The sequence below is a fragment of the Trachurus japonicus genome, chromosome 23, assembly GCF_045865225.1.
Source record: "Trachurus japonicus isolate A0001 chromosome 23, Traja_1.0".
Classification (NCBI taxonomy): Eukaryota; Metazoa; Chordata; class Actinopteri; order Carangiformes; family Carangidae; genus Trachurus; species Trachurus japonicus.
This window is the reverse complement of record NC_140929.1, coordinates 7096724-7122264: the sequence shown is the minus strand read 5'-3', so window position 1 is coordinate 7122264 and position 25541 is coordinate 7096724. Positions and strand designations below refer to the sequence as shown.

At 40.1% G+C, this 25541-nt stretch overlaps 3 protein-coding genes across 3 annotated transcripts; 1 reads left to right on the top strand and 2 right to left on the bottom strand.

Annotated features, from left to right (window-relative positions):
* Nucleotides 1–344: 344 nt before the first annotated feature.
* LOC146962437 (putative polypeptide N-acetylgalactosaminyltransferase 8) lies at nt 345–8198 on the top strand. The gene is made up of 11 exons (XM_085769114.1): nt 345–584; nt 1273–1537; nt 2415–2581; nt 3347–3530; nt 3615–3812; nt 4087–4201; nt 4513–4698; nt 4789–4926; nt 6827–6922; nt 7754–7921; nt 8012–8198. The coding sequence occupies exons 1-11, from the start codon at nt 374–376 to the stop codon at nt 8174–8176; spliced, it is 1893 nt and encodes a 630-aa protein (XP_085625240.1). The 5' UTR covers nt 345–373; the 3' UTR covers nt 8177–8198.
* A 394-nt stretch (nt 8199–8592) lies between these two features.
* Nucleotides 8593–17681, bottom strand: ada2b (adenosine deaminase 2b). The gene is made up of 10 exons (XM_085769116.1): nt 17550–17681; nt 16880–17249; nt 15718–15937; nt 14735–14945; nt 14444–14571; nt 12585–12675; nt 12389–12497; nt 12118–12275; nt 11314–11516; nt 8593–8844 (listed from the first exon to the last, which is right to left on the bottom strand). The coding sequence occupies exons 2-10, from the start codon at nt 17190–17192 to the stop codon at nt 8757–8759; spliced, it is 1521 nt and encodes a 506-aa protein (XP_085625242.1). The 5' UTR covers nt 17193–17249; nt 17550–17681; the 3' UTR covers nt 8593–8756.
* Nucleotides 17682–17822: 141 nt separating this feature from the next.
* Nucleotides 17823–25221, bottom strand: atp6v1e1b (ATPase H+ transporting V1 subunit E1b). The gene is made up of 10 exons (XM_085768763.1): nt 25160–25221; nt 24967–25032; nt 23554–23619; nt 22052–22161; nt 21636–21702; nt 21421–21510; nt 20601–20669; nt 20404–20498; nt 20209–20296; nt 17823–18736 (listed from the first exon to the last, which is right to left on the bottom strand). Exons 2-10 carry the CDS (start codon nt 24997–24999, stop codon nt 18674–18676), a joined length of 681 nt encoding a protein of 226 aa, XP_085624889.1. The 5' UTR covers nt 25000–25032; nt 25160–25221; the 3' UTR covers nt 17823–18673.
* Between the last annotated feature and the right edge of the window lie 320 nt (nt 25222–25541).

The window sequence follows — 25541 nt, the reverse complement described above, 5'->3', positions numbered from 1 at the left end:
TAAAATGCTTCTTTATAAAAGACATATTTAATTGTACATCTTATCTATAGGACACAAACAAAAGCAAAAGCAAAAGGAAAGAAGAGAAGAGAAGAGAAACGACACATCTCCCCCAGGTGTTCATGACAAACATGTGGGTCCCCAAGTGAAATGTGATGGGGAGAAATGAAAGTGAACTCAGCCGGTTCCTAACTGCGTGTAGCTACAGGTGTGTGTGTGTGTTTGTTTATGTAAGTGTGTGAGGGGGGAGAGTGGATGGAGAGAGAGAGACACAGAGAGAGAGAGAAAGCACCTGAGCTAAAAGGTAGTGGGCACCTCCTCCTCCTCCTCCTCTTTGTTCTGTCAAGCGTGAGTTCAGACTCGGACCGCTGACATGAAGAGGTGCTCCAGGATGAGGTCCGGCTGGGTCAGAGCATCACTCCTGGTCGTGGTCGTGGCCTCGGCCCTCTTGTACCTGGGCTCCATTAAGAGGGAGGTCCACACCCACGCAGAGAGGCTCCAGAGGGCCCACCACAACGACTCCCTCAGGGGGCTCGGCATGATCAAGAGGATGGAGAAGATGGAGGCCGACATGAACCGTCTGCGTGAGTCCAAGAGTTTTTATTTCTTTTTAAATACAATATAAATCTGATTTAAATAGGGAGTTCGTCAATTATGTGTGTGTAATTAAGTAATCCTGATTTTGAAGTTGGATTAATTCATTCTAAAGGTTTAATCTGTCAGTGTTGATTGATTTATGATGATTTACTGGTTAAAGAAAAGGCTGAAACTGTGATAAATATGTTTGAAAAGCAACATTTTTTCTTTTTTAAAAGAGAATTCGTTTTTTTTTTAAAGTTTCTTATACGTCAACAAATAATTGACATTCAGATTCATACGCGTTTAAAGCTGCAGTTTAACTTTCAATCAGTCTTTCTGATTATTTTCCCATTAATTTTTTATGAAAACCATTTATCAATAGTATGCCGAAAAAAACCCACTCTATTTTGTATCAAATTTCAACCCTTTTAAAATAATTTTTTACAGGTTTTAAAAGCAAATCACAAACCCATTGTTAGCACAGCAAGTGAAGTCATTTAAAAGGCATCAGCTCTTTCACCGCTCTGTACTCTGGGCTGTTCAAACAAATGTTGATTTAGTCTTGTGCACAACTGACCATGACAAAACCTGGCAAATATTTGCTGTTATTAAATTACAGGAGCGAGACAGTTGGTTCACCTCTCGTTTCATTAGCATGAAGCATAAATCAAACTGTGTCTTGTGTCTTGTTAGTCAATCTGATGAATAGGATAGAGCAGAAGGAGCCGGTGGTGGTGGCAGCGGCGGCGGTGGCTCAGCAGAACCCAGAGGTGAAGAAGGAGAGGAAAGTGGTGAAGAAACTGTTCCCCAACTCGTATTTGTTCAAGACGTGGGGGGGCGAGCTGTCAGAGGAGGAGCAGAAGGAGGCGGAGGAGTTGTTCCAGAGATACGGATACAACGCCTTCCTCAGCGACAGACTCCCTCTCAACAGGGAGATCCCTGACACCAGACCCCCCAGGTAATAACCTGACCTGACCTGGGCCAGAACCAAACACCAGTCGTAACAAAGGAACAAATTCAAAGTATGAATATATCTGCTGCTTTAACTGAGCCACATAAAAGGAAAGAATGTGACTAATAGACAGTGCTTTAATAGAAACACACACACTGACAAAAGAAAAAAAAAGGGCGTCAATGAAAGTGAACAGGGAAGATAAAGATTAAAAAAATAGGATAGGAGTGTGATGGAAAAGTTCAAATGGTGCAAAGAAACAATGAAAGTGATCGATCTATCTATCTATCTATCTATCTATCTATCTATCTATCTATCTATCTATCTATCTATCTATCTATCTATCTATCTATCTATCTATCTATCTATCTATCTATCTATCTATCTATCTATCTATCTATTACAAGTCCTGCTTTAAATCTTCAGCTACATTCAGCGTTTTTCATTAATTTTCTTCAGCTGTTAGTTTCTAATTTCTTGCAGCTTTTCAAACTCCTAAACATTTAAACATGCAGGTTTTTCAACTTTTACCTCTACCTTTTTAACATTTCTTCTACTTTTAGACCTTTTAAAGTCATTCATCGTTCAGCTTACATGTTCTACCTTTCAGCTTTTTCATCACTGCTTCAGTGATTTCTTCAGCTAGCGTGGTTTTCTTATACTGTATATCGGACAGGGGACAGGTGGTTGAGGTATGAAAAAAACAACCTCTCCTTTGTCTGATTGACAAGCAAATGAATTAAATCAAGTTAATTTCTTCAACTGTTTCATAACTTACGATCTTTCTCTTGTTGCTTCATACGTATCACTTAAATGGAAAGGACATGTTAGACTTTCATTAAACATTTTCCCATTGTAAAAACCCCAAGTTTCCTCCTCACAGGTGTGCTGAGAAGAAGTACCCAGACGATCTGCCGTCTATCAGCGTTGTGTTGATCTACCTGGACGAAGCTCTCTCCATCATCAAACGGGCCATTCGCAGCATCATAGACAAGACGCCGGCTCGACTGCTGAAGGAAATCATCCTGGTGGACGATCACAGCAGCAACGGTGGGTCGAAGTTCACCTGTCATATCTTTGTGCACCTGTGGCAGTATCTCACATATCAGGATTGGGTTTTCTGATATAATATAATGACCGAATGATCTCTTAAATACATAATTAATAATAGTCCCTGTAATTACAGTGTGGGAACTGATCCTGATGATACTGTTTGGTATTAAAGCCTCTTTACAGTCCACCCTGGGTTTTTCCCCCCACATTTTATTAGTTTATTAAAATAATTAAAGTGGGAGGGCTTTGATGCCCCCCCAAAAAGTGAAATGGAAACACTACATTGTGTTTAATTGGAATTACATTGCAAGAGTAAAAAAAACTACACTTTATTTATGTAATATAATCAGATAATAATACCTCATCTATCTTATACAGCACCTTGATAAGTGCTATGATAAAAAACAAAAACACACGAAAATAAACTGCAAAACCAGGAGGAACACAGAAAGATGTACAGTACAATGATGTATACAATTAAAGGACATAGGAATAATATAAAGAGGCATAAGCACAGACTGAGATAAAGAGAATAAAAACAAATAGAGGTAAAAGCTGTAAGAAACAGATAAGAACAGTTGAATAACCTAGTATAGTGCAATAAAATGAAGCCGGAAAAGCAATAAAACATAATAAAGCCATAATCGCAACAATAAAAGGAAATATAAGCAAATAGAGGAGTGCAAATCTGTAGTGATGATGACGGAGGTTTTAAAGCTGCACTTCATATGACGTTATCACTGACGTATTGTCTCTTTGCAGAGGATCTGAAGGAGAAACTGGACGAGTACATCTCTCTGATCAACGAGGCGCGGCCCGGCCTGGTGAAGAAGGTGCAGCACTCTGAGCAGCTCGGCCTCACGCAGGCCCGACTGTCGGGGTGGAAGGTCGCCGTCGGGGACGTAGTGGCCATCTTGGACGCTCACATCGAGGTCCACGTGCAGTGGTGCGTTCAAGTTCTTTTGAGTTGTTGTTTTGTTTTTCCACGAGTTGAACCATCTCATCTGTGTGTGTGTGTATGTGCATGCAGGGCAGAGCCGCTGTTGGCTCGTATCAAAGAGGATCGCACCGTGATACTCACACCGGTGTTCGATAAGGTCAACTTCGACGACCTGACGCTGACTCCCTACATCACGATGGCCCACGGCTTCGACTGGGCGCTGTGGTGCATGTACGACTTCTTCAGACCCGAGTGGTACGAGTTAAAGGACGAGTCTCAACCCGGCAAGTGAGTCAAAGTGTTAAGAGTCGTCACCTCTGTCAAAGCATCTCTAACAACCTCAGCAAACAAAACAAAAAGCGTATGTGCTCGGATTAGGGCCACTGTAGAGAAAAAAGTGAGTTCTGACTTCAATCTCAGAATTCTGAGTTTTTTAAATTAATTTTTGAGAATAAATCTAAACTTTTTTTTTTTTTTTCCCACATCCTGTGAGTTCTAGTGAGGTTCAGAGGTCAGCATGGAGCTTATGTAAAAATTAGAGTTTTCAAAACTGTGTCACCAGGACTCCGTCCATCATGGGGATCCTCGTGGCTGACCGCAAGTTCTTCGGAGAGATCGGCAGCCTCGACGGCGGGATGAAAATATATGGCGGTGAAAATGTGGAGCTCGGCATCCGGGTAAAAAAAATGTTTTACTTTCTTGCTCAACAACAGTCAGGGCTTTATCTCTAGATCAACAGAGAGCTGCTCTCTGGCCTTTGGTTTCCAGGCCCAGGTGAATTTGTTTGTTCTTCTTGTGTTTGTACAAGGTTTTTTTTTTTTCACCTAACTAAAATATGAATGATTGCTATTTAAAATCACCTCATCTAAGATGTTAACCTTCCCTATATCTCATGTTTCCTGGGGAAGCCTCAGGACAAAGAATGGAAAATATAAGTTACTGGCCAGTAGCTCTACAGTACACTAACCGGTCGACGTCTGTGCTGCAGGTCTGGCTCTGTGGAGGCAGCATCGAGGTCATATCTTGCTCTAAAATTGCCCATATCGAGCGAGCAATGAAGCCCTACCTGCCGGACTATGGTGTGATGGTGCAGCGTAATGCACTGAGGGTGGCGGAGGTGTGGATGGACGAATACAAATACAACGTCAACATCAACTGGAACCTTCCACTGGAGGTGAGGGCGAGATTGGGGGCAAATCCTTATAAACTCCAACTTGGTCAATGACAGAAGTGTGTAAACGCATGTGCACTTCCTCCTCCACAGAATCATGGGATAGACATCGGGGATGTGTCGGAGAGGAAGAAGCTGAGAGAGAAGTTAAAGTGTAAGCCCTTCCAATGGTACCTGGACAACGTCTACCCAATGTTGGACCCACTGCACGACCTGCTCGGCTACGGAGCTGTGAGTCACCATCACACATTATTAAACAGCAAAACCACAGTTTACTTTAAAACCATATCTTGTATATATCCATGATATGCTTTGTGCATTGTTTTACAGTGAAACGTACCTAAACCACATCCTTATATTGTAGCCTCAGTTGTTTTTAGCCCGGGTGAGTATAATCCACACTGGCTGGTAAACAAGGTTTGGCACGTACACACATGGTTGAGTTGTGAGCCAAGACATGACACATATTCAGTGGCTTGTTCAGGGAGTGGCCTTGGGTAGGTCCAGTTTTTCTTGCAGTGTTAGTAATTTAAGTAGTGGCAAGGTGAAAAGGGCCCGGGCGGGGATTGAACCCACACCTCCCGGGTAAGAGTCATGCACGCTTGCCACTTGGCCAAAGGGACATCCCCTTGGCCAAGTAGCCAGGGCGCATGATCAATTGGGGGCATAGTGACAGGAACCTCAACTGTCACATCTCTCCCCCTCTTTTTCACAACTCCTGTCACTATGCCCCCAATTGATCATGCGCCCTGGCTACTTGGCCAAGGGGATGTCCCTTTGGGTGACTGGCAAGCGCGCATGACTCTTACCCGGGATGTGGGTTCAATCCCCGCCCGGGCCCTCTTCACCTTGCCACATTCTGGCGTTGTCGGCAGGATCCATGTAGCACTAGGGGTGGGTCCATGGATTCCTAATGTGTGGCAGCCTGCACGGAAGCACGAGGACGTGCTTGTGAAAAAGAGGGGGAGAGATGTGACAGTTGAGGTTCCTGTCACTATGCCTCCAATTGATCGTGCGCCCTGGCTACTTGGCCAAGGGGATGTCCCTTTGGCCAAGTGGCAAGCGCGCATGACTCTTACCCGGGAGGTGTGGGTTCAATCCCCGCCCGGGTCCTCTTCACCTTGCCACATAGATATGGGTTTTGCAGACAAAACTGGGTTATGGCCAAAACCTGTGTGGGTGCGTGTTTGCGTGTGCACATGAGTATGTAATGTGTGCGCGCAGGCACTCATGCTCACACGCTCACACTTCACCCCACCATAAGTCAGTACCCCACTTGGGCCACCCCTATCAAAAATGTCTGGACACGCCCCTGACACATAATCCTTTTAATACTTACCATTATTCCACTTTGATCATCATAAAAGACACAGGAAACATATTCAATCACTGTTGTCCCTCAAAATGATCCAAAATTTGTGTGAAAAAGGAATAATTTGTTTCTTTCAGTTGTTTTCCGGCTCCTGACTGTACGGATGACTGTAACAAGGTTGTTGCAGGAGCCTCCAGTGTTACGCTGTAACGAGCAGGAGGGCCATTGTGGTGAGCTGGGAAGAGGGTGTTAGTGGCTGAAGCTAACCGCTACCACTAGCAGTAGTTAGCATCGAGCTAGCTCACCACAACGGCCCTCATACTTGTTACCACTGGTGGCTCCAGCGCTTCACTCAGACTGTATTTATTTTTCTGTGCGGTCCTGACTGCTGCTGCTGAAAGACAGAGAGACATGCTAGCACTCGCTAACATCCGGGATAGCTAGAGGGGCTAGCAGCCCTGAGCCGTCCTACTCTGCTGCACGTAGCTTCACCTGAGCTCTGTCATTGGCTGGAGAGAAAACACAGACTCTCTCGCTCTCCACCCAGAAACGCCCCCGTGCACAACAAAACAAAGCAAAATAGGACAGGCCAAGGGGAGGGGGCGCTACAGACATACAGTAGTCACCACCACACAGGACTAGAAGCCCATAGGTGATCAACCTTTAAAGAACCACAATGTGTTTATTTGTACAAAATAGAAATTCAAATGCGACAAAAAACAAATAAAATGTCTTTTCTTAAAGTGCGGCCTCAGCTGCTGCAACGTCAGGAGTCGTCACTCTCTTTCTTCTAGATCTCTTTTCTATCTGTGTTTGCAGCTGAGGAACACACTGAAGCCAGATCTCTGCATCGACCAGGGCCCGGTGCCTGGGAACACTCCCATTACGTACGGATGTCACTTCTACGCACCTCAGGTACGTTCACTGCTGCGCTGCAGTCACACATTTTTCAAAAAGTGGATTTAAGGAAGGGATTAGCAGGATTATTGTGCAAGTGTATGTGTATCTATGGTGGCCTTGAGGGCTCAACACGCTGCAACGTAAGAAAAGTAAACAAACGTGCTGCACATGTTTCAGGTATAAATCATCATAGGTCATCATAGGTCATCATACATTACTACAATGCCGAAAGTTTATTATTCTAATATTTTATTACAACATATATTTATTGATTATGTTGTAAAAACATGCAACGTTTCACTTTATAATGTGATACAAACTGATTTTTTTTAACATTATAACATAATGTACATTATATTGTAAAAACCTGGTAAGTTTGTTTGTCGTAATAGTGTCAAAACATTATTACAATAAACGTTTCAGGTCATAATATTTTTATAATTTTTTTTCTGTTATGGTACAATACAGTAATATACTTCCATATTCAGTCCCACAACACAAAGGAAGTGTTTCCAGGGGGACACTAAAAACAAGCATTGAATAACAAGTGTGTCCCAGCAGGTTCATCACTTTTATTCTCAATAACTTTGTTATTTTTTGCGTTAAGTCAAATAACAAGGAAGAGAGAGAAGATGCTGCTGCACCTGTATGAATCTGCTGCACATTTGTGTCTTCAGTTGAGCTGTCTGGGCCACCGTAGATTGTAGAATTTCAACACCTCAAATATTTCTCCCACACATTTGAACACATTTCAGCCTTTAGACACAATACGGCAACACTAACGCAGACAAACTGTGAATATTATTATTATAATTAGTGAGGTTAACTGGTGTGTCTCCGCTACAGCGATGTTTTTATCGCACTGGTGGACAAATCTACATCGGGGGAATCAAATCCCACAAGTACAACAGTAACCGCTGCCTGGTGGACACCGGCTCCGGAGTTTACCTGGGACTGTACGAATGTAAAGTCGCCCAGCAGAAGAAGTTCCACATGTTGTGGGACTTTAAACAGGTGAATATTTAAAAGTTTTAAAGGTAGAAATCTTGTCGAATGATTGATGACCATCGATGTCTTCAAAAATGCTTTTTTGTGCCCATGCAGGACGGGCCGATCCAGAACAGAGAGACCAAGAGGTGTCTGGAGGTGGCGATGGACGAAAACAACCATTACAAACTTGTCGTTCAGCAATGCAGTGGTCAGAGCTGGAATATACAACACCTGGTCAAAGAGCGACTGCCAGGCAGGTCAGAGCAGAAGAGTTTATAATAACTGAGTCATGACTGCACAAAGCCCCTCCCAAAAAACTGCAGTGCAGTAGAGATCAGAACAAGTGAACAAAATGATCATCTCTGGGTGAGTTTACATTTTGCACCGGACAATAAGAGTGACAGGATCACAATGAAGTGATTGTTTTTTAATTTTTTATTATTTAAGTCCTGTTTTTGCATCATATGTTTGGGACAAATGTAAGAAAATATGAACTTCTGTCAAAGTGGTGAGTTTGTTTTTTTGAACAGTTTTTGCTTTGACAATCCTGAAGGAAAAGGAAAAAGGAAAAAGCATTGAACGACTTTAAAATACTGTACTGTACTAAAGTCTAAAGTAAAAACAGTCAAAGCTCCTATGAGAGATTTCATATATGTACAGTATCTGTCTCCTCCGACTACAGCCTCGCTCAGGGAGTGTTACAGTCTTTTATCAGCTTCTCTTTGACAAAACAAACTGTGTCACTTTGCATTGAATTCAAATGGCCTACAGTAAATACAGGCTGGCTATGGCCGATGCATATTTTATTAGTGCTAAAGCAAACATTCAAGTCAAACAGGATCCATTGTTGGTTTGGCCATCATGAGTTTTCGGCGATGAAAGCGTCCCATTTGTTCTGCCACATGACGAGACCCGAGTCCTTCAGGTGAGCGGGGAGCGAGCTGAACCTGCACGAAGAGGAAACTTTATCCGATTGTGACGGAGGGGAACGCTCTCACACACACCTTCACCAAATACATCCGTGTGTGTTTTTACGCAACTTCTCAACATTAAATCATATGATCATTTTTCATTTACAGAACATGAAGTCATTTTGATTCATTTCATAGAGAGAGAGTCATATGGAGGTACATTTGTGTCTTAATTATTCAATCCAAAAAAAAGTTGATTTAAACAAAAAAGATATTTTCAATCAAAACAAACTTCACTTCAATCAAAAAAATGCATTTGAACCCTTTTTTTTTTCTTTGATTCCAAAGTTTTTTTTTTTATTGAGGTGAGTTATTTTTTTATTGAAAATATTTTTTGGGATTAAAGTAATCTTTTTTCTATTTGGGCCATATTAAGGGAAGGATATTTGTGTCTTTATTATTCAATCCAAAAAAAAGTTGATTGAAACAAAAAAGATATTTTCAATCAAATAAAGAGTCACTTCAATCCAAAAAAAAAAAGTTTTTCAATGCAAATTTTTGTTTTTTGTTTTGTTTAAATCAACTGTTTTTTGATTGAATAATAAAGACACAAATTTACCTCCATACAGTCAGATGTTTACACACTTTGTGGCTTTGACTTTTTTCTGTTGTTCTGTTTTTCTGTGCCAATTTCTTTGGATGATGCCAGGATGCACTGTGTTTGAATTTAGGTCTTAAATTTGAATTTAGTCTCTTCAAAGCCTTTGAAAACTATGACATAATGTCTTTTGAATTTTTCCAAGCCAAGTTAACTCAGGGTTTGTAAACTTCTGACACGCTGTGATTCAGTGGATTAAAGGAAAAATCTTCAGACTGTTTTGTGTTGTGCACAAAAAAAGATGATATGATGAAAAGATCTCCAGTTTTTAATGACGTCCGCTGAATTAAATGTGATTTTTTTTTCACCTGCATGTGCCTTTGTAGGAAATCTTCACTTGAAGCACATTAATGTGCAAGAGGCTCAGAAGTGACACGAAAACATATAAAAACAGACACTTCACTTCACTGCACATTTTCCTCCCTCATTTATCACAATCTACTGTTTTCTACTCTCCCTGCCATCGGTCTCCACTCGTCTCTAATGTGAAAATCAACTTGCAGAGACTTAAAAAACCTGCATGTGGTGTAAACAATGCGTCGCCCCTAGTTACATTATTCTCCTTCTTGTGCATTCAAGACGACGACGACAAAACAAAACAGTAAGTAAACATGGTCATCACTCCATCACTAGGTAATGAGATAATGAGATTTTCATCATGTCGCAGTTAAAGGGCCCCTCTTGTGAAAAATCATTTGTGAGCTGTGATTATTCTCAGATCGACAGAGTTCCCGCACGACACGACACGCCTCTCCTCCCCCCGAGTAGGCTACAACGCCTGATTGGATTAGTGAAATGTGTCAAAATTGAGTCAGTGATATTTCAGTTGTCAGAGGGTCACTGAACATACCACCAGATAGACAGATTTAAATAAGACCCTGACCTTCACTGCATTATATTACATTAAGTTTTTTTTTCTTTTTTTCTTTTCAAAGCCACGTACATTTTATTTGATCCACACTGGGAGCAATTTCGTGATTGAATGTCTTCAGATCACTGCAACAGGGAGGCAGGAATCAAACCGCCGACCCGCTTTGTCACCATGACTACAATTAAACCACACAACACAATGACACTGACAAAAGCAATAATGGTGACCTCCTTTCTTTGTGATTTCTGACACTTCTTGTGAGCAAGTTTCATAAAGTTCAGTAAAATTCAGTAAAGTCTGGTGATTTATTTATTTCTATATTATTGTTATTGTCAGTAAAAACTTTTATTTATACAAAAGGAGCTCAATAATTTCCTAAAACAGCTGGAGACTTAAGTTTTTAGCAAATGTTACATTCATTGTGGAAATGTTGGGGACTTTTTTTTTTGCAGGTCAATAAAGTTGGGTTTCTATTGTAGTTTTGCTAATAAAATATAAAGAGAAGCATTTTCTTTTCTTTCTTTTCTTTTCTTATTTTTTTTGGAAAAACCTCCACAGAACAAAGAAATATGTTGTGTTATTGTTGTCAGATTCTTAGATGGTTTTTTTTTTCTTCATATGATTTCTCTGACTGTATGAAAACAGGACAGGGAGTGTAATAAAAGTTCGGTAGAGACAGAAAGACGTTAACGTGTTACAAGATAAAACAGTGTTCGCAGCTGTATTAAAGCTGGACGTTAAAGGGATAGTTCAACATTTTGGCAAATTGGCCCATTGCCATATTCCCTATACTTTTAGGAGTAGGTTTGTTACCTTTAATTGTTTTAGAGGTAAATTCATGCAAAACCACTGATGCGCGTTCCCGTTGGGGGCAGTTTTTCGGCAAGCAGGGATTATGGCAATGGGCCAATTTGCCAAAATGTTGAACTATCCCTTTAACATCAGACACACAGAAATCAGAGCAGCTGGTTCTGACCTGATGGAGTTGGCAGCCAGCTCCTTCAGGGTGCCCAGGTTCGCCTTCAGGCCTCCGATGCCGACGAAGGCCTGGTAGAAGTCGTAGGAGAGGCCGGTGGTGCCGAACAGAGACGGGTCGTCGGAGCTGATCACCATGGGGTGGCCCTCGGACATCAGCACGGTGGCCGGGTGGTTCCTGAGGTCCAACACCAGCTTCAGCACCTGAAGGCAACACACACACACACACACAGGGACTTAAAGGAGAATTCCGGCCATTTTTGACCCCTTTGAAATAAACGGTTGGAGATATTTTGGACATTACCACTGCACTGCTCGACTGCTTATTTTTGTAAAGAAATCATCACAACAAGGGAAAAGTGTTTGTTTCTGTGGTGGGGTGAGCAGGCGCTCTGCGATCGAATAGTAATGTCTTTCCAGGATGTTTCAGAGTTTGGCTATCTGATGTGAGTGATTACATGCAAAAACACAAAGTTTATACTGTTTATACTATATGAGTTCAGTGGTGTCTCTAAGGATTCGAGTCATGTACCATAGATATTTGATTGTTTTTTGAGTGTTTGTTGTGGTTGAAAGAATTGCTCCCATAGGTTAGCGTTGTAGCTATCGCTAGCGCCGTCTGGCCATGGTGTAACTCCGGTTTGCCTGCATCAATTTTAGTCACGTTTTTTGCTCCCCCCAACACTGGGTGACCATCAAGACAATGATTTAGGGGTCAAAAATGGCCGGAATTCTCCTTTAATACATCAGACACCACCACAGCTACACACTCTGTTCACTGTTGTTAAATGAGAGTTAATCTGACCTGGTTGGAGATGGGACACAGCTCCACCGCCACGTTTCTTTTCCTGGAGAGCTCTTTGGCGACTGGATGGTGAGCCAGAGCGTAGCCGTGGCCAATACGTCTGGTGTTGAACAAAAGGGCATCGAGCATGTTTTGATCTGTGTCGGTGCCTTCGTCATCTAGACACATGCAAACACACAAACACACACAGAGGGATTAAAGTGTTTGTTTTTTTGTTTTGTACTTTTAAATAAAAGAGTTTGAGGTGTTCTCTTGTTGAAGACCTTCCCACCTGTTTCTCCTGCGTGGAAGAAGTAAGGCAGCGTGACGCCGAGCTCGGCCGGCAGAGACAGAGCCTCCCTAAAGTACCACAGAGTCTTACTGCCATCCTCCCTGCCAACCTGAAAACCACAACCACATCTCAACAAACAAGAGAAATGATTCACACTCAGCGAACAGGTCCGACATGACAGCTCACACGATCTTACCATGTCAAACCCTGCCACAACATCTGGGAAGTCCCTCTGCAGCTGGATGGCCTCTTTAATAGCCGCTTTGACCTGAGAGACACTCAGAGCCCTGAAGAGAGCAGCAAAGATGTCAGACACACCTGCCGAACACCACGCTCACTCAGATTTAAGGTGACAAAGTCAAACACAATCAAACACAGAGGTTGTTGAATGTTTCATGTCCAAGGACCCTGAATATCCACTGGAAACTTCTCACAATTACTACAGCAAATGTAAAATAAAATATAAAATGCAATAATAATCACATTTGCAACCATCAGGTAAACAAAAGACAGTTACAGTATAAAGGTAGACATTTAGATGTTTGTATTAAAGCTCCATACAGTATAAAGGTAGATGTTTGTATTAAAGCTCCATACAGTATAAAGGTAGATGTTTGTGTTAAAGCTCCATACAGTATAAAGGTAGATGTTTGTGTTAAAGCTCCAAACAGTATAAAGGTAGATGTCTATGTGCAGTGTGATTATAAAGAAGCTCTAGGTTCTATATTAATACTGTGAAAGTATTAGAGTAAAGCCTCAGTCCACAGAGAAATGCACACAGCCTGTATTCAGAAACTGAGCCTTAAAACCAGCCGTCAGGACTTCCTGTCACTTTGTGATGTCACAACAAAGCAGTCACTCAAAGCCCCGCCCCCTCACCACCTGGACCCAAACATCCATCCAACAACTTGCAGGATCGATCAATCCTGTTTCTCTGAGTGTTTTATTCTGAAATCAGCTCTATTTTAATTGGATCACTCAGAAAACAGTCCGCCAATCAGAGGAGAGGTTCAGAGCCTCCTCGCTTCTGATTGGCTGACACCAACCTGTTTCTCGGATGGTAAAACCACATAGATGGAATAACAAAACTCAAATAAAGCACCTTTGAAACACCTTAAATTATTTTCTCACTTTATGAATAACATATTCTACTTATACCACCACTACTACTACTACTACTATACCACTGCTCCTTCAGGTTGTGGCACAGACTTCCCGTTCTTTGTTTGTGGTATCCAGATCTGATAAACCTCCTCCGCAGTCTCAGCAGACATTATACAACACATGCCAACTTGTTCTAAATTGGTGGAATGCCCCTTTAACAACTCTTAATAGCTCAATATCTGTTTTCATTTCCAGGAGTTAGGAAATGAAATTAGACCAAATATATTAAATTATGATTAAAGATTTTTTTTTCCCTCCTAAAACCGCTTACAGTGACCTTTACGTTCGAATCACTGCAGACCATGATCATGCCACATCATCATCATTGTCTGCCCGCCATGTAATCCACATAATACCACATCAGACGTTGTATTTACACCAATTAGCATCAAAGAAGTTAATTTTAATCTAATAAAGTCATATATCTAAGCACAGTTTTGACTGACAGGCTGTAATTGTTGTGCATCATCAGCACTTTTATTTTTCACACTTTAAATACATTTTCATGAAAACACCAGAGCATTTTTAATATGAATTTAGATGTTGCTATAGATAGATAGATAGATAGATAGATAGATAGATAGATAGATAGATAGATAGATAGATAGATAGATAGATAGATAGATAGATAGATAGATAGATAGATAGATAGATAGATAGATAGATAGATAGATAGATAGATAGATAGATAGATAGATAGATAGATACAGATAGGCTACAGATAGATATACGTAGATATAGATATAGATACAGATAGACATAGGTACAGATAGATACAGATATAGAGAGATATAGAGAGACAGATAACAGATACAGATAGATATACATAGCTATAGCTATAGATATAGCTAGATACAGATAGATACAGATATAGACACATCGATCATTTACCTGTTGACAGAGATGATGATGCGAGCACTGAGGAAGTCTGGATGATTTGCTATAAACTTCTTTGTAACTTCCTGGAACGTTTTCAGAGTCCAGACTCGGTCGTGAATCGTTCCATCGAGCTCGTACGTCTGCAAACACAGTAAGATTCAAGATTCAAGGTGTTAATTGTCATATACACAGATCTTACTTGCATTGCCTCCCACACAAAACATTACAAAAAGATAATAAGAATAGGGTAAGAAATGAATAGAAGAGACAAAAAATAATGATCTGGATGTGGTGAACACGAACCCTGGAGAGGCCGCTCCGCAGCTCCAGGTACATGATGTTGTCCTGGTGCAGCTCCTCCAGGCCTTTGTAGAGGTAGTCCCTCAGGACGGGGGCGTGGGTGATGAGGCCTGCAGCCGCGATGAAGGCCTTCTCAAACTTCTCCCACACCACGTCCTGGTTCGGATACTCTCCGTCCGGATCTTCGGTGAACAGAGTGAGGTGCTGCATCAAACTGAAAGGAAGACACCAGGGTTTTTTAAAGTTTTTTTTTTTTTTGAGAATGGATTGGATCAAATCTTGAAAATGGGTTGTTCTAAACAAAAAAACGGATTCTATTGGTTCTGGATCAAACCCTCAGTTTGTGTTGTTCAAAACTTTTTTAGTAGAATCAGGAAAATTTTGATCCAAAAAAAATCTGGATTATTCTGATCCCAGCAGTTTGGTGGATTCAGGAACAAAATGTGAGTTAAATTAATATCTAACTGGTCAAATAAACAATTGATTTATATTTTGCACCTGATTTCCAAACCATTACAGAGAGTATATTAAAAAGCAAGTAAGTTAACTTTTAAATATTCCACAAATTAAGAATTTTGTCTGGATATTTAGGCTAAATGACATTTGAAGTTTAAATTTGAAGCACTTAAATATTCACAATGTATTTCACTAATGTCTACTGTATAATTGCTTTTTTATTTATTTAAACAGCCAGACCAGATAAGGTCTGGTGGTTTAAAAGACACTGAAGAAGCAAAAAATAATACAAACATCCCATTTTCAAATCAATACACTTTGAGTGACTCAATGCTGCTATTCTGCCTGTTTTTTACAGACCTACTAGCCTTCACAGTCCCATTTAGAGCACTTATTATCTAGAAATAATCAAATTATGCTTTGAACAACTGAGATAAAAAGATGGATTACAATACGTGACCCTGGATGGCAAAACAAGGGATTTCAAAATAACAAATAAAGAACAACTGGGCCCAGATGTGTCACTCCACCTGTTGTCGAAGCCGGCCGGGTCTCCCACTTTGTCCCTGAGCGTCTGCAGCAGCTGCCAGTAGAAACAGTCCCAGCGGGGGAAGGGCTGCCGGTCGGAGAACAGGAAGCGGACCGAGTTGTCCCAGGTGAAGCAGATGTAGCAGTGAGGCCTGTAGGTGACGTTCTTCACCAGCCACTCCACACCGACCAGGGACGAGCTGTGGATGTGCAGCGCCGCACCTGACGATGACACACACACACACACACACACACACACACACACACACACACACACTGATGGATTATGGGACGGTCAAAGAGTAGTTGTGTGTTTCTTTGTAGTTTTTTTGCATCTTTTCAAAGTCAATTTCTTGAGATTTAACGTTGTGTCTCTTTGTGGTCTGTTTGTCCTTGAAGTTGTTTTGTATCCCTCATTTTTCTTCTGTTCCTGTGATTGTCGTGAGTTTCTCTGCAGAAATTTTGAGCCATTTTATAACTGTATGTCTCTTTACAGTCATTTCCCTCATCTGGTTGTCTTTGTAGTAGTTTTTTAAATAAAATTTTGTCTCTGTCTTTCATCTTTTTGCTGAACTTTTGTTTCCTTTTATAGATTTGCGTTTCCTTGTTAGAGTTTTATTTTTATTTAACCTTCATTTTAACAGGCAAAACATTAAGAACACAATTCTTATTTACAGTGTTGGTCTGGCAGGTGCCATAAAACACTAAAACACATTACGCAGCAAACTGTCTGTGACAGATTTACATAGTTGTTTTATGTCTGTGTGTAGTCATTTTGCATAATTGTTTTATATCTCTTTAGACATTTTGTGTCTCCTTTTAGTCCTTTTGCACATTTTACAAACTTTTTGCACATATTCCAAATCAATATTATACATTTTATCATCAAATCATCTTTTTCTTTTTCCTCCACTTTAGTAAATAATTCAAAAAATTGTCCCCAGGAAGATGCTACAAAGACAAATTAACTCATGAGCATCATTCACACTCAAATCAAGTAAATTGTTGTTGTCTGTGTATTTCAGTTTTATTTTTGGATCAATGTTTTATGAGCTCCACTCATGTGTTGTGGAAATACCCGGGATACAGGTTCTGCTGTATTTCCTTAAATCAAAGCTTTTCTTTCATGAAGCTGAGGTCAAGTCAGATTTTATTCCTCGTTACCTTTCGGCATCTTCTGCAGCAGTTTGAAGATGGAGCTCTTCTGAATGAGCGGCTTTGCCTTGAAGAAGTGCAGAGCAGGTGGGAACAGAGCGGCAGACATCTCCTGCTCCTTCAGCCGGTGGAGGTAACCGTCCAGCTTCTGCTCGGCCGCCGTCAGCGCCACCTGGCCCCCGGTCTGCCTGGACGCCTCCTGACGCATCAGCAGCTCCCTCTGAGCGGGGTCCGGCCGCGGCATCCCATCGGCCAGCCTCACCAGTATCCACAGAAGGGGCACACAGGTGATGACCACAGCCCTGCAGATTGAGATCAGCATGTCCTTGTGTGTGCCACCAGAGGGCGCCGTCCTCCTCCTAGAACATGCTCACACACCCTGAGGAAAAACAAACCAAAAAAAAAAGCATTAAAAAAAACCTTAAGTAGTGCCTTTAAAGTCTCTCTGAGAGGTTGTGTGGCTTTGTGAATAAATGTGACAGAGTTGTTAGAAGGTAATCAACATGATAACACACTGCTCAGCTCGGATTACGGCTCCATTCACAAGATTGACCATGACTTATTTCCTTCCCTTTTCTTAAATTAGAACTAACCACAAAGAGAAGCTGATTAATAAAAAACCTAAAAGACAAACATATAGTGACTTTAAATCATTTAAAAGAAAAAAACACACACTCACAAATCAGAAGGAGCTGTCTCTGCGTCTCGGGGCTGAGCCGTCTCTGCTTGTTTTCCTGACAGACCCTCTGCTATCTGTCGAGCTGCATGTCAGCAAAATACTCGGAGCAACTGGATAATTGGGGCATTTTTGTCTGACAAATACCATGTGATAAACTAATGAAGGAAGCATGAATGGCCACTGTTGCAAAAAGAGAAATGTAAAAAAAAAAAAAAAAAAAAAAAGGAAAAGAAAGAAAGAGACCTGCAGTGAGGACACAGACGAGCAGAGAAGTGGAACTAATGATTTAGATTTTATTATGTTATTATTATTTTTTACATTTCCACAATATAACATTTTCAGTTTGAGACACAATCAAAACAAAAATAGAGAAAAAAAAAATTAAGAAACAAAAAAACAACAACCACACATACATATAATTTAATCTGGAGCCTCATATACATACAGTACAGTGCACCCTGTGGAACGATATCACCCACTCATATAGTTCATGATAGAAGATCAACACAGTCGATGTAACATCAATAAATTAACTCTGTCGTTAAATGAAGGTCCAGGTTTCAGTTTGTGTTTTGTTACTAGGATACAGTTTGGATGATTGGTGGGAGCAGACACCCATTTAGCGACACAATGCCCCCGTGCATCTGATACTGTAGGGTGGAGGTTAATGAAACTGTGACACAGATGCTGTGTGTTTGTCATGAAGACTGATCCAATTAAAGGACGACCTGTCCCGACATCCAGCCAATCAGCCGACCCCGTCCTCCTCCCACACTAATCATTGTAAACCCTACATAAAAAACAAAACAAAAAAAAGAAAAGGTGGGGAAAGGGGGGGGGGGAGCAGGAGAGTAAACCAGTTGTTACAGCCTGTGCAGTACCCACGATGCACTTCTCCAGTGTTGAGCTGCAGCGTCTATCATGTCCCTTAATGCACAGAAAAAATACAACAATACATCATCACACGACAACGATGCTTCTCTGTTTGCATCGGAATTTTTTTTTTTTTGCTCTTCACAGACAAAAAGGAGGAATGATGCCGTTTATCTTTCACAACATAAAAATAAAAGGAGTTTTTTGTGTTTTTGTGTGTTTTTTTTCCTCTTCTAACACGCCACAGACTCTCAGTCCAGGAACTTGCGGTTTGGGTTGGCACCGAAGAGAGCCACTCGGATCTCAGGCATCATCTGCAACCACACAAACAAACAAGTAAATCAATGTTACACTCATTATTAGTTCATCTGACAACTATTCTCTCTCCATTAATCATTTAATTCAATCCCAGACGGATTTTTCTCTTTCAATTAATCTCATGGTGACATGTTTTCCAGCCAGGGGATAGTTTATAGTAATATTTTCAGCTTTCAGATTCTCACTGATGTTTTTGCTTAGAAAAATGACGTAATTGTGAATCAGTGAATCAATAACTGGTATTTTTTCTGATTAATTAGCGATATATCTATTGATTGAATCATTAATCAATCTGTCAGTTACTTATTTAAGTATAAACTGAAGTTGTAAATACAAACACTCTACAGATGAGTTCACCTGATAATCATTTTATCAATTCGTTTATAAAAACATCTCATTGTTGGTAAAAAATAAATAAGTAAAAATAAAACTTTCACTTTTAAATGAAAAAAAAAGGATTAAAGTCATACAAACTAATAATACAAACAAAATGTCATTTTAAATCAATAAATTGCTGAAAAGAATAGTAAAATAGCTTCTATATCCTACAGTGATTCTTAAATCCCACGCTTTAAAACCATTAACTTCAATAATTATTATTGATTATGATGTATTGCTGTGTTTGGTTACACCATGTTCTATTATTCTGTTAGTTCTTTTTCACTGGTTTTGTCTGTTTGTTGTGTTGGGAGTGTGACTAAAGGTTAATTACACTGTAAATATATAAAAGTAAAACCAATTTAACACAGAAACTTCAAAACATCCGTCATTCAATCATGTGACACGTGGAGCCTCTCGTCTGAGGCCTCAGGTATCGTGAGAGTGGCGCTAATCTCATTTTGTTAATTACATGTTCGTTAAGAAACTGCAACTCCGTCTTTAAAAAGCTGATTTAATTACAGAGCTGTAATAGTTTCTAAACTAAAAGTCATTCATGTGTTTATTTAACCCTTATTGAACCAGGAAGGACTCGTCATTATTACAAGAAGTGGAGGAACAAACTAATAAAAACAACATGTCACAACATCTGCATTAAACTGATTATGACCGTGATGTGATGTTTGATGACAGTTTTATTAATCACATTATTTATAATCCACAGGAGTGACAGGAAAAAGCCTGAGAAACGTGAAACCAAACAAATAAATGAAGAAAAACTAAAAATGAATGAGACATGTGAAGATTTATGTGTGGTTTTATATAGTATACACTCATCTCTATGTGTAAATCACATTAACTGTTTAAAGTTTAATTAGCTCACATGTTTCTGGATCAAGTGTTTCACAGTAAAAGATGGAAAAATGTCAAAATAAAATGTTTAAAAATATTGAATTATAAGATGCTGATTTCACCGGCAGCTCGTGTGTGAGTAAAAAAATAAAAATTAAGAAAGTTACGCTGATTTTATTGATTTAAAAAGCTGCGTCATTCTCTTTCGTTTAATTAAATGTTTATTAAACCCATTTACCTGCTGAGCCATCAGGTCCAGTCTGCTCTCCAGGGTGTTGGCCACCTTGATCTTTCCGTCACCGTTATAGATCTCAACTCCTCCAGAACTGCAAACACACAGAATAAATGTTTATATAAAATGTTAAATAAATAAAAAAAACCTGCTGTAGAGTCAGTGAGTGAGTGAGTTTTGATTTTTCTGGCGCTCACTCACATGTCCGGGGAGAGGAAGTTGTCCTGGTCGATGCGAACCTCCAGGCTGTTCTTCACCGAGTCTTTATATTTGGGGATGTTCCTCTGGATGGACGCCTGCCACACAGAGAGAAAACAGCGTTGACCTTTAGTGACCTCTGTCAGGTGACGTGAGCTCACCTTGATGATCCACACAGTGACTCCGCTGGATGAACTCACCTGCACCAACTGAACGTCCTGTTTACGGCAGCGAATCGTCACCTTGGTCTCCAGGAGCTGATAGAAGCCCTGATATGAAAACATTATGACATTATGATTATTATTGGATGCTGTTTTACTTATATTTATGATTAATTTGAACCTTTATCGATAGTTATTTGTTTCGGTTGTTTTTCCTCTTAAATTTCCATTATTGTGTTAAACTATGATGTAACATTTAAAGGGATAGTTCAACATTTTGACAAATTGGCCCATTGCCATAATCCCTATAGTCCCTATTGTCAGTGCAAGTTATTTTTAGAACGGCGGAGCAGAGCCGCGAGCTGCTCAGAGCTATGCTACGGAGGCTCATGGGATTTCTTGGTTTCCCTCATCAAACTCATCAAATACACAATCCAACAACTCCAAAACGCTCTGGTGGACAAGTTGTGACCTGCACATTCACCACGCTATGAGATAATAACTGAACGTTACGAGACAGAGTTGTTTTAGAGGTAAATTCATGCAAAACCGCTGATGCACGTTCCCGTCGGGGGCAGTTTTTCAAGATGCAGTCTCTGCATTTACCTCCAGCTCTGAGCAGCTCACGGCTCTGCTCCGCCGTTCTCAAAACAGCTTGCACCGACAATTAAAGGTAACGAACCTACTGCTATGATTAAAGGGATTACGGCAATGGGCAAAAATGTTGAACTATCCCTTTAACTGGATGAACCACAGGATGATAAGTCTGTCTTGGAAGTGGCCAATGGAAATAAATAAATAAAGGTGTATAAACAACAACAACACAGAGTGTGTACATTAACTGTGAGTGTAAACAAACCTGTAGGATCAACCCGTCCAAAAGAGCTGGATACCTGGACGGGTCTTTTGCAACGTTACCGAGCCGTTGGCGAGCCTCGTTCAACATTTCCTGAGGGTACACACACACACGTACACACACACAAACACATATATATTATATATTTACATACTCCATTTCCTTGTTTACATAAAACATAAAGCCCGTTGACAGGACGACGATGTGCAGCGACTCACCGAGATCATATCATCACGGGCCTTCAGCACCTTCAGCCGGGCCTGGTTCATCAGGTTAGACATTTGACTGTTGGGAAGACAACAACACACACACACACACACACACACACACACACACACACACACAAAAACAGACACACACACACACAAAAACAGACACACACACACACACGCATACGGGGGCTGTTTAGATTTTTTAAGTGGGTTGTGTTTGTGCAGGAGGAAACCTTGGAGACGGTTATCAGCAGGTCACAGAAGAGACATTATCGGACAAAGTGACTAAATAAAATTAGAGAAGTCGGTGTCGCACATGAAGCCGCGTCTTTGTTCTTTAAAAAAAAAGAAAAAGAAAAAAAAAAAGGAAGGGAGGGAGGGAGGAGTGGACGTGTGTCCTGTGATGTCTCGCCATGACTCACATTTTCTTCTGCTGCTCGATCTGCTTCTCTTTCTTCTCGTAGTACTCCATTATCTTCAGCCTCTGGGTCTGGACCAGACGACCCTTCTCGATGTTGAACTCCTCCTCGGCCTGCAGGAGGAGACACAGTCACTCACAGGGAAACAGGAAGTCTCCGTAATAAACCTTTAATTACTCCCAGAGCAGGGGCTGTAATTAAAAATGTTTAATTAACGAGACTCAATTCCCACTATATCTGATTATTATTAAATCATCAATTCATTTGTAGAATATTTACGCGACTAATTTGTCCGTAACGTGACAGAAAACTGTGAATAAAAAGGCAAATTCATTCATTTAATTGTTTTATAACACTTAGTATTATGTATATTACACTCTGAGAATCAATCTGTTCATTGATTGATCCCTGGGAGCAAATACCATTAATTCTGCACTTAACTGAATCTGTAAATGACATGTTAATATAAATTATGTGCATACTGTTGATTATTGACAGAGAAACTCTCACATTTAAGAAGCTGGAACCAAAAGAACTTGATTTTTCTTATGTGATAAGTGACTTTAAGAGTTAATCAAGTATCAAAGACGTTGTAGAAATTTCTCTTGATGAGAAAAATCAATCGATCAGTCAATCAGCTGCAGATGGATACCATTGATTAATGCTGATCTGATGTGTTCAATGAACTATGTATAGACAGAGCGCTTTTCAAAGTACGAGTCAAAAGGCTGGGAATTCAAAGCCGCAAATCTAAACAAAATCTAATCAAACTTATTAGATTTCAAAATAAAACTGAGAAATCTAACTTTAGTTCTATAATATAACAGAAGAATGTGACTCGTTATCTCATGTACAGAAACTAAACCTCACTAGAACCTGTAACTGTATCAGTACCTGTATCTATTTATTCATTTATCTGTTATCACCGCTGTTAATCAGCTCAAACATCAACGACTTCACACAAAAGTCACTTTTCACCTCTACGTTTTATTTGTTCAGTCTTAAACTCTTTTGTTAAATCACTCAGCCACTTTTAAATTAAGATTAAACGTAAATATTAAGTCAAAATTTTCTTTATCAGATGTGGAAAAAAAAAAAAAAATCACCTGATATCTCAAAGAGCTCAGATTTTAGTCTCTGAACAGACTACATCCTGTTTGAACTGTTGTGCTCACAGCGCCACCCAGTGGCCGGACTCAGACATTAAAGGTCTGTTGTACTGTACCCGCTGTAACGTCTAACCACTGAAACATGAAACTGTTTAAGGTGGAATTGGTGTGTTTGTTAAAGTGTGAGCTGCAAAATGTTGTTGTTTCCTGATTAAAATGATAGATCAATATAAAAACACATTAAAATATCACAATATAAAACACAAATACACTTTAACCCTGTGCACCGTCTGGCCGGATGGGGGCGCTACAGTAACGACTGATGACTTTCTCCACTGTTTAACCAGTGATTGATCATTGATCTGCTGTGATTTATCATGTAACTTGTGTTTGTACCTTTGCATCGATCTCCTCTGCCTTTTCATTGGCCTCCTGCTCGATGAAGGCCATCATGTGTTTGATCTGTGGATAAAACATAATAAAACAGGATCAAAACCACCTTAGAATCACCTTAAAACTTTGTTTTGACTCCACCACAATGATTGTAATTCTCAGGTGATGCATTCAAAGACATGTCGGACAACAAAACCACATCAATGTGTAAAGCAATCACTAGGTCCCTGCACAACATCTGGAGCTGATTTAAACATGTTTCCAGGATCATTTAAGACTTGTCTAACAACATGGATGTAAAAATCTTCTAGATGTTGCACAATAATAAAGATTTCAGACTAAATCCCCAGGTTGCATCTTCACTTCCTGATCCAGGAAGATGTAAGTTATATGTTCTTATTCTTTTCAGCTGTCCTTTTACACTTGAACTGTAAAAATATAAAATATTAATCAATAAACTGTATCAGTGAGGTATTGGTTCAGTCATCATCTTTGTCAAAATGGGGAAAAAACGGTTAAATAAAGTTTTTATTGTGAAAAATAAAGAAAGGTTTTCATCCAGAACACAGATCTTTGAGGAAACTTTGCGGTTTGAGGTTTTTTGGAGATTTATTCATCTTTCAGACATTTAGATGTTTATTTCTGTGACTGACTGAGATGAAAATGCATGAATACACATGAATATTATGGGCTGTTGTTGAGTGCAAGGACTCTGCTTCATGTCAGTGTCCTCATAATGAAAGCAGAGGTTTGTCGTCCTGCTGTGAAGTGACTGTCACTGCGCTGAGAAATGTCTGAGCAGGAGAAGAAAAGATCTCACTGCGTTGCCACTGTTTATTCATTATAAATTATTATTATTAGTGTCATTATAACTGATGAGCTGAGGGACAAATTAATTTCCCTTAGGGACAGATGAAGTATCAATGAATCAATCAATCCAAATATCATCTATAACATCAGGACGGACTCCTGTAGTTTTATTTCTGAAGCTCATTTTCAGTCTTTAGGGAGATTTCCCATAGAAACTCAGAGACTCCCAGTTCCTCTTCCAGGCCCTGGCATGTGTTCATCATGTGATCATCGAAATATGACGCTGTGCACATCAGCTATACTGCACCGGCGACAAAATGGCTGCTTATATAGATAAATAACACCATAATATAGTTAATAAAACACCAGATGATTCAACAGCTGGCGTGAATATGTGTGTGTTTCTATTACAATCGATGCTAATACACTGCAGCTCCCTCAATGTCATTCACCTGGACGGACGCTTTTCAAAATAAAAGGCCGCCATGTCTCGGTGTTGTAATCAAACCAACCAACAGCAGCGCGTTGGATCATCACATAGATTATAGATTTATTATTAATAAATCAATGGAGTCGGTCGATGTGAAGGTTAAAAAGGTTCATTACCTGCTTCTGTACATCGGCATCGCTGAGCGCCATGGCTGCAGTAGGAGTCTAGATATCCGCTCGGGCCTGTGGGGACAAAATAAAAACGGAGAAAAGGGTGAAATCAAACGCACCCTCGGACGGAGGAGGTCGAGGTGAATAAAAACAACATTTAAAGCTGCACAACAGCAGCTTCACATCCAGTTTTATTTACCTGAGAATGACGGAGGAGCAGGTTTGAATCAATCGCCGCAGTCGTGACTCGTAAAGATGTCTACGGAGGATCAGCTGATTTGCGAGGTCACATGATGTTTACTTCCGGGTAGCAGCCAATCACGTGCGTGCGAGGACAAGAGACTGCGTTCGCCTCAATGTAAAAGAAGAAAAATAATGTTTTATTCATTTATTTAGTGAGTAAGATAGTTATTTAACTGAATTTATTTCAAATTTCCATTATTCATTTAACTATATATAAAAAACTTCAATAAATAACATTATTGTTGCTTATTTTAATTAATGTACACTATCTGGATTTGCTTTTATTATCTACACATAGTTTCTTAAAGATCTTGACACATGAAATAAAAACGTTTCAT